The sequence below is a fragment of the Carassius carassius genome, chromosome 43, assembly GCF_963082965.1.
Source record: "Carassius carassius chromosome 43, fCarCar2.1, whole genome shotgun sequence".
Taxonomy (NCBI): domain Eukaryota; kingdom Metazoa; phylum Chordata; class Actinopteri; order Cypriniformes; family Cyprinidae; genus Carassius; species Carassius carassius.
The window spans coordinates 978169-987500 of record NC_081797.1 but is presented as its reverse complement, the minus strand read 5'-3'; the positions used below and the strand labels follow the sequence as shown (position 1 = coordinate 987500).

The window sequence follows — 9332 nt, the reverse complement described above, 5'->3', positions numbered from 1 at the left end:
ATGATTTTCCTCAATATTTAGATATTTTTTGCTCCCTCAGATTCCAGATTTTCAAATAGTTGTATCTCAGACAAATATTGTCCTCCGAACAAACCAGACATCAATGGAGAGATGATTTATTCAGCTTTTATTAGGAGTTAACTCCTATGACTGGTTTAGTGTTCACATACATGTATAACCATCATATTTCCAGGCTGCAGAACCCGTTTGAGTGTCCGTATAACGGCAGTCGGCGGCAGGACTGCGCCTGCAGGAACGATTACACCGCGGCCGGTTACACCGTCTTTCACCGCGTACGGCTCGATCTCTCCAGCATGCGCATCATCCGTGAGTCCTTCACCTCGCTGATCACACAACGATCATGCACAATACACACTCACACTTTACAGTATGGTCTGATTGCTTAACGTTATCTAATGCATTAGCTAGTGATTTAGCAATAAAACAAACTATAAATATATAGAAATGCATTTATGAAATAAAGTAATCGAATTAATTTAATTTAATAATAATTGAGCATTAATGTTATCAAGTTAAACTTTGTTGTGAACTGTAAACTGCAGATTGACAGTTTAATCTAATTCTCAGTGGATGATTAATTGTGTTTCAGCGACTGATCTGAAGTTCAGTCAGACGTTGTTCGGTCGCTCCGTCCCGTTTGCGTCCGCAGGAGACTGCTACAGCGCCGCTAAATGTCCTCAGGTAACATCATTACAGCTCCTACATGACTAGAGGAGGGTCAAATCTCGTCAAAATCCTGCATTTATCTGATCAAAAATACAGAAAAAATTTAAATATTATTCTAATGCAAAACATCTGTGTTCTGTGTGAATCTGTGTTAAAGTGTGATGTATTTCTGTGATGCTCCGCTGTATTTCCAGCATCATTCCTCCAGTCTTCAGTGTCACATGATCTTCAGAAATCAGAATAATATGATGATTTACTGCTCAAGAATCATTTCTGATTATTATCAGTGTTGAACACAGTTGTGCTGTGCAGTATTTCTGTGGAAACTTTAATGCATTTTAATTTTCAGGATTCGCAGATGAATAGAAAGTTCAAAAGAACAGCATTTATTAGAAATAGAAACCTTTTGTAGTATTATAAAAATATTTACTCCTACTTTTGATCAATCTTATGCATCCTTGATGAATAAAAGCATTATTTCTTTCCAAAAAAAACAAAAAACAGTTATTGTCCTTAATGTGTGGAGATTGTTTTAATACCTTATTTCGATGTAATGCACTAATAATCTGTCTCTTCTCTGCTTGTTCAGGGTCAGTTTAGTATAAATCTCAGTGGAACAGGACTGAAGGTCACAGAATCCACTAAATGGGTTTCACAAGGCAACTACGTCATGCTCAAAGTCCACCGCTCAGAAGTGAGGACGTGGATTATTATTATTATTATTATTATTATTGTACAGTAAGATCATGTTCAGACCCAGCGCTCTGCACCAGAGCTGTCACTCAATACATGAGAAACAAAGTAACTCCGATATTTCCTTCAATTTCATTAAAAAGTAATGCATTACTTTACTAGTTACTTTAAAAAAGGAATCTGATTGCGTAACACACGTTACTTGTAATGCATTACCTACAAAACTGATTGTAATGAATTAGTTTTAAAAGCAGCTCCCGCCAAGACTGATTATGACACTAATGGTTATTGTTGGCGGTGATGTAATGGTGTTTGTGTGTATTGTTGCAGGACGGTAGCAGGATCTACGGCCGCTGCGGTGGCTTCTGTGGGAAGTGTCTTCCTCATACGGGCCTTTTTGTCAAAATCCAGTAAGAAAGTCATCCACTAAACCAGCTGGAGAAAACTCGTCCTGACTCAATCCCGTGTGGTTTTTACGTCTGGCAGCTACGCTAAACAGAACAAGTACGAAACGTGCCACTTCTGCACTTTCTGAAAGATATTGAACCAAATAACTGTGAGCGTCTTCACGGATCAGGACGGATCGAGTGCAGATTGGATTCGTTTTATACGCAAATATGGGTGAGATGATCATAACACGGATGTAGTCGCGTGCCCTTGTGCAAGTTCTTTGGTCAATGTTAAATGTTAGATTCATCCATGACCAAATTCTGCTCATTTGTGTTCAACAACAGCACGTTTAAGGGTTAATTTTTAGTTTTAGTTGTGTCAAACTGTCAAATCCTTTGAGTTTTGACAGAAAGGGATTCATTTAACAATTTAAAAAGCGTTTTTATAATCCAAAAGATCTGCTATTTTGTTTTCACTGCTGCTGCACGTAAAACACATATTACAGGAGTTTTTAATTAGTATTTTTTCGTATGGAGCAATAGACTCTGACGACTGCAGACTGCTTGATATGAAAACATCAGTCATTGAATGTTTAACTTGTGTCGGGTTCAAAAGGGGTTCGACAATCTAGAAGAAGGTAGAAAACACTAGACTGAAATCTCTTTACCCTGAGATAGGTAAAAGTGTCAGCTTAATGAATAGATGTCCTTATGAACTAGAAGGGTTAATATATAGGATATTTTATACATATTTAATAATATACTGACATCAATTAATGATGCTAAAAAGAGTTCATAACTTGATGTTCGCATGTGCTTTTGCATTTTACACAGTTACTAATCTGATTGAGACCGAAGCAATCGTTAAGATCTGAGCTCAAATAACGCAGCCTAAAGTGGTTCGCAGGGTAAAGCTGGTTTAGGTGAGCAAACAAGGCCAGCTAACCTGCTTCAGGTCACAAAACTCAATTCTTTTACAGATTAAATTGAACTAGTTGACACTGACGGTCAGTTTTTATAAAGCACATACACTAGCATTCAGAAGTTAGGTACGATTTTTTTTTTTAAGTCTCTTCTGCTCACCGAGGCTGCATTTATTTGATCAAAAATACACTAAAAATTTATAAAATATTATTACTATTTAAAATGATTGTTTCTGTGCGAATATATTAACCTCATGTAATTTATTCCTTTAATGCAATGCTGAATTTTTACCATCATTACTCCAGCTAAATCAGCTCACTAAATTAAATCGCGTGGTATAAACCGAATTAAATGGACTACATTAATTAATTTAAAGTCAGATGAATTAATAAAGACATGCGTCATCACATCTGTTTTATTAGAAGGGAATATTAAACTAGATCAGATTAAAACTGCATAACCCTACCTCTCATAATCATAACCACTGTGTTGTGCATTATTTATGTTTGACAGTATTTATTCTGTAACTAAATGTACATACGTCTCATCTAATCGTAATATTATTAAACATTGACCATTTATTAGTCATTAACCAGAGGTTTACAGAGTAACGGTGCTGGTTTAACTACTGAATGAGCTTTAACCAGTACTAGAGTTAGTTTTAGAGATATTGTGTAAATAGCTGGAGAATATTTCAAGAATATGTAATGTAGTACAAATCATCACTTTTCGCTTTCAACCAAAGTCTGTTTAATGTGTGTGAATGTAGATAATATGCGCTGTTTTAGGTTAACATTGGTCTGCGAGCAGCTAACCGTCCTTTGACTATCCTCGTGTTGAAAGAAAGCACTGTATGATGCACTATGTGCCACATTTACACACACCTCAGCTCTGTCAGATGTCTCTGTGATATTCAGACCTGAAGTGAGTAATAAACCAGGCTCGTTTCCCAAAGATGATCGTTCCTCTTCAGAACAGCATCCTGTGGTTTGTAATCAAATCTTTGGTGCTACCATACAAATGCAATGTAAATGAGATTTTAAGCACTGTACTAATGCTGATCGTCATAATAAAAGGAAATATGTTCATTGTGATTGATTTGTCTGTTTTTAATGGAAAATCGTTGCATGTTTTAAGAGCAGGTTGATCTGTGAATGAGAAACAAGACTTCTGTAGGTTGTCAGGTCTGTCATTCAACTACAATTTCCAGTTTAATTAATTGCATGATGCCTGTGATTTAATACTGCACATATCAAATAATGAATCAATGTTTGCTGAGAAAAGATTCAAACTAGAGATAGAGAGAGTTGTGGCATTGAATAAACTAGTTTGAAGATCTGATTTGAGTTCGTATTTTAACAATCTGTCCCTGCGTTACTTTAAAAAACAGTTTTTGTAAATATAGTGAATTTAGATTACATTTTTATATTTTCACTTTTCACTTTAATGTTACATTTTGGTCATTTTGTTGTGTTTTTGTCAATATATTTGATCATTTTAGTTAAGTTGTTATTTTAGTTCTTTGTTAAACTAAGCTGTCTTGGCAACTAGCTGAAATCATTTTATTTAAAGTGAATTGTTGATTGATTTTGATTTCAAGTTACAAAAGAAAATGTGTGTTTTTTAATGGCTTTAGTTAATGATAAGCAGATGCAGTTATAACTGCATCATAATGGAGGCAATAGCATCTTTCTCCATTAAAAAAGAAAAAAAATGTGAATGCAATCCGATTTTTATAACACATATTTTCTACTATTGTCTGAAGGAAGAGCAAAGATCACAGCATGCAGAAGATCATCAGCTTCACTGAGATGAATGGGAATCTTCTTCATTAGTGGAGATCAGTGTCACAAAGGACTGGATTGGGAAATAATGATAATTCCTGGTCATTTTGGGGCTTTCTTTGGTGATTTTTCCCCCATTAAGTGCTCACAGCTCTGTGAGATCCTCAAACCCAGTGTTAAAGATTCCAGCATTAGAAAAGTTGTGGATTACAAACTACTATATTTATAAACATACATTCAAAAAATGATAGCAATTTCTAGTAAATTTCAAAAACAGTTAGAAAGAAACAGCAATTAACACACTGAATTAAAATCAGAACAACTGAATTTTAAAATGTACTCCAATAATCTTTGTTTTATATACAGTACATTCAGGGCCGGATTAACCATAAGGGCAACTGGGCAATTGCCCAGGGGCCCAAGACCTCTAAAGGGCCCAGGGCAGCAAGGGCACGAGCAAAATACTGTATCTGGTAATCTCCCGCTTTACATTAAACAAACTGTCAACACGGGCTTCTGCGCTGCACAGAGAGACGATGCGCTGCCTATGACTTTGAACGTGAGTTGAGAGCGGTTGAGAGTCAGTCTCATGCGGAATGACCAATGAAGAGAGGGCCTCAAGTTAAGACCCTCTCCTCATTGGTCAGTCCGCATGAGGTGTGTCAAATGTTACGCCAAGCGGGTTACGTCAGGCGTTGCTACAACAGAAAAAAATCTGACATGGAGAAGCTAAGTGGGAGCGCGAAGCGGAAATTAAAAAAGGAAAAGGACATCAGAAACGCAGAACATTTAAAGTATATACCTAAAATAGGTAATTTCTTCACTCCTGTTAATGTTGCCGACAGTTCTGTTAAGTCAGCTTCCGTCAACGCCGAGGACAACTCAGCTAGCCAGGACTTTTCTTCAAGATGCCAAATGAAAGCAAACATGCACTTCCTCATTATTTAGGATTAAAATTGTGTGTTTTGCCAGGTTTTGAAGTATTTATTTTTATCTTTCTATTTTAGCTATTGGACATGAACTTGTTATAGTGGCCTTGATTTGGAAGATGTTATACACCAGTTTGCACAGTCAAAGTCCAGAAAAAAGCCATTGTAAGATGTGTTTGCCAAATGAAGGCATTTCAAATTCAAACATGCACTTCCTCATTATTTAGGATTAAAATTGTGTGTTTTGCCAGATTATGTAGCATTTATTTCTGTCTTGTCTTCTTCAGAGAAATTGACAGATTTCTAAATGTTTATGTAGCACTAAAATGTTTAACTGGTTAATTGTGCCGTGATATGTTGTTGTTCTATTTTAAAACAAGTTAAAATGAGCTTAGGATAAAAATGTTTATGAGCAGATAATAGTGATACTGCATTTTATTTATTTATTTTTTTCCTTGAGGTGTCAGCTTTATTAAAATGCTGTATATTGTTGTGGAGGGAAAACTGGCAGATTTCAAATTGTTTGTGTTGGACTAATAACTTGATTGCCTTGTTGAATTCTGAGGAAACAGGGTCACCCTGTCAGGGTGATTTCTGCTTAAAATGAGCTGAGGACCAAAATGTTTCTTGATGTGTTGTCTGTGGTCTTCTGTTATAGCTCTATCAATTCAATACATTTCTATTGGGAATAAATGTTGTTAAATAAACAATGGTTTGAAAGTGGTTGCTTATTTATTCATTTTTGTGAAAATGGAGGATATTTCTCTCCCTCTCAATGTAGTGGGTCAATTTTACCAGATTATACAGATGCTGATGTGTTTTGTTTTCATAGCATCATATGTGAGTGAATGTCTTTGATAGGGGACATAGTAGTGCATTTGTAGTTCTATGAGCATTTAAATATTTGTAAATCAAAATACACCTGATGACAGTTAGAACTTGAAGTAGTGAGTATATTTACTGTATATTACAGTAATATATTCTGTATATGACCATATTATGGTGATCCCGGGGTCGTGATGATGGGGCCCTTGAATATTGTTGCCCAGGGTACAACAAAGTGTTAATCTGGCCCTGAGTGCATTAATAAAACAAATCTAGAGCTGCTGTATGACGTCAGAATATAACCGATGCATTTCTGAATATAGTCCAGCAGGTGGAGACAGTGACTCTAAAATGAGAGGAAACATCAGCTCATGCTTTATATTAATAGTTTTATTGCATGTTTCTTTATTGCAGTTTCTTTTCTGACAACAATGAATTAAGCTCTCGTGTAATCCAGCTGCTGTGACATTTGTGTTGATGATACTGAGCTTGATCTGTGATGTTCAGATCCTGAAAGGTCTACATGTATTGAGTGAATCTGAATAAACACACTACTGGTCACACAAAACATGAGCATCTGTCCAGACTGGTGCTGCGGTACATAAGGAAATCATTTAGGGCCTGTTTTTGACAAGGTGAAGTGCCATCAATCACGCGTCGACCGGAAGTTTTATTTTATTTTATTTTATTTTATTTATTTATTTTTACGCAGTATGTCAATACCCAATATGCAAAAAATAAACATGCATAAAGCCTGTGATGTTCCGATAAATTATTGTAAATTATTTAAAAATTGATCTGATTGAGCGGTCGACTCAACCAATCACATGAGTTTGGGGGCGGGGCTATTCGTTTGACAAGCAGTTTGAATCAATTGTTAATTTTTTTAGTATTTTAGATGGTAGTGAAATTCACACTGCCTTTTAGTCCACTTGAAATGTTGTTTTCAAACTGTTCACCTCTGTAAGATGACATAATGATCTGCTGACACTGACGAAGGCTGATCATTTCCAGCAGTAGAATATAATGTGAACATAAAGCGCTCAGATGAGCTGTTGAGACCACACAGGCATGATGGGATACATGAGTTCAGATTATCATCTTCTAGACAAAGCAACAGCTTTATTCTTCTCTCATCTTCACACCATTCACATGTGCTGATGATTGTCTTTAAACTCACACAAACTATCCAGCTGATCTTTCCTCTGTCTTCTTCAAAAGCTTTCACACATCACAGTAGAGTTTGATACAGATCTGTTTCTACACTGGACGTGTGCAGAGAAATCACTTCTGAAGCTCTAGAGCAACTCAGATGGGAAAAACAAGTCCACAAGAGCAAGAATCGATGCATATAGAAAACAAAATCTGAATATATAATGTTAGTTTACCATTATTTAACTAGCCTATAATAAAACTTTTTTTTTTTTTTTTTTGCTTTTTGTATCAGCAAGAATTTATTTTTTTATTTTTTTATTTTGATATTTAGCCTATATATTTCTGTATGAACAAGAAATTTGAGTACAAGACAACTTATTATATATATTTTTTTGTTTAAGAAATATGTTGCTTGATATAATTTTTATTAATTTATTAAATTAATTTAGTTTTTATTTTTCATTTATTTTATAGTTTTTTTTTGTATTTAATTGTTTATTTTTGCATTTGTTTTATTTATTTATTGGAATATTAGAAAGATGCTTTCCTTTTAATTTTTGTTAATATTTTATTAATTTATGTATTTTTAATTTTATTTATTCATTTATTTTTGTTATTTTATTATTATTATATAATTATTTTTATTTTTTATGTTTGGTTGCTGTATCATTTATGTATTATTTATTTGTCTATTTAAAATTATTTTATTTATGTCTCTTTGGGCTTTCTTTATCAGCAAGTAATAATAGATATATTTTTTTTTATTTCCATATATATATAAATATGTGTGTGTGAAAATGATATGTCTTTACTGCATAAGTTCACCTTCTCCCTGCCTGCGGGTGGCGCTGTTGGACAGTGTTTTCTCTACTTCCTGTTGGCCTTCTGTAGCTAATCTTAGCTTCGTGTAGCTGTTTTTATTTTATTTTTTCTCTAGAATCTTTATCTTACTATCACTCTCTGTTTTTTAAAGTGATAAAATATAACTTAATTCACACCATATTTCTGATATTATCGATCAATCTTATCAGATTAACTTTGATCGTTCACTTTTGTTTTATATCCGTGAGTGCAGTACACCTGCAAAGCGTTAGCACTCATTAGCTTGTCATTAGCGTTTACATTCGAACCTATCGCTGTTTTCTTTTCTCCTCTCCCTCGCTCCAGTTTTTCACAAGTTCATCAAACAACCGCAGTAAGAATATTTCATCAAGCACGGTGAGTAATGGCTTCTCCTGCTATTGTTATTTGCACCTCTTGCCACATGTACAGTTTATCTATCTCTGTCGCTGATGAGGGATTCACATGTGATAAATGCAGGGAAATAGTTAGGCTGACAGAGAAGATTTCAGAATTAAAGACATGCATCCAAACTTTAATTTAGGACAAACCAAACCAAACCAAAATAAATGGGCTACTCTCTGATGATGTAATCCATATGAAATGTGCATTTCTCTCTGGCGTTCATGGCGAGTCTGCATCGTCAGCTTCATCTTTGCAGCGACACAGAAAACACCAGTTTATTACTAAACAATAAAAATACTCCTATAATATATTTTCGAACCAGCATGCCATTCTGGGTTGAGCGAGACCCCACAGAATGAGCGAGCGGATCGGGATATTCAGAAATGCGCTCTCCGCTCACGAGCTCGGATCGGAACAAACCCGAGCCTCAATGTCTGCTGACCTTGCAGAAACATACAAATAGACATAGCCAGACTAGACTATTTTAGTACAAATTATGAGCTTACTGACGATTTTGTATAATTCTTGATAAAAATATATTATATTAAGTTATTATTATTATTTATTTTTTTGCCTAGTTAGTTTTGCCTACGTTCCTATAGCCCAATGACGCTACGATGAGCATTTACTGCTTTTTAAAAATGCGGGTCAGGAAGCGGGTCGTTTACATTTTTTTATTTTATTTTTTTTGCGGTCCGAGT

At 35.0% G+C, this 9332-nt stretch overlaps 1 protein-coding gene across 2 annotated transcripts in view; it reads left to right on the top strand.

Moving 5' to 3' along the window:
* The window catches only part of LOC132124708 (A disintegrin and metalloproteinase with thrombospondin motifs 20), a 106741-nt gene extending 104760 nt beyond the window's left edge, over nt 1–1981 (top strand). For both annotated transcript variants that reach the window (XM_059535851.1, XM_059535852.1), the window contains 4 exons: nt 194–327; nt 611–702; nt 1277–1381; nt 1711–1981. In XM_059535851.1, coding sequence (XP_059391834.1) covers nt 194–327; nt 611–702; nt 1277–1381; nt 1711–1794 — 415 coding nt within the window. In that variant the 3' untranslated portion in view covers nt 1795–1981. The remainder of the gene's footprint in view (nt 1–193; nt 328–610; nt 703–1276; nt 1382–1710) is intronic.
* The last annotated feature ends 7351 nt before the right edge of the window (nt 1982–9332 follow it).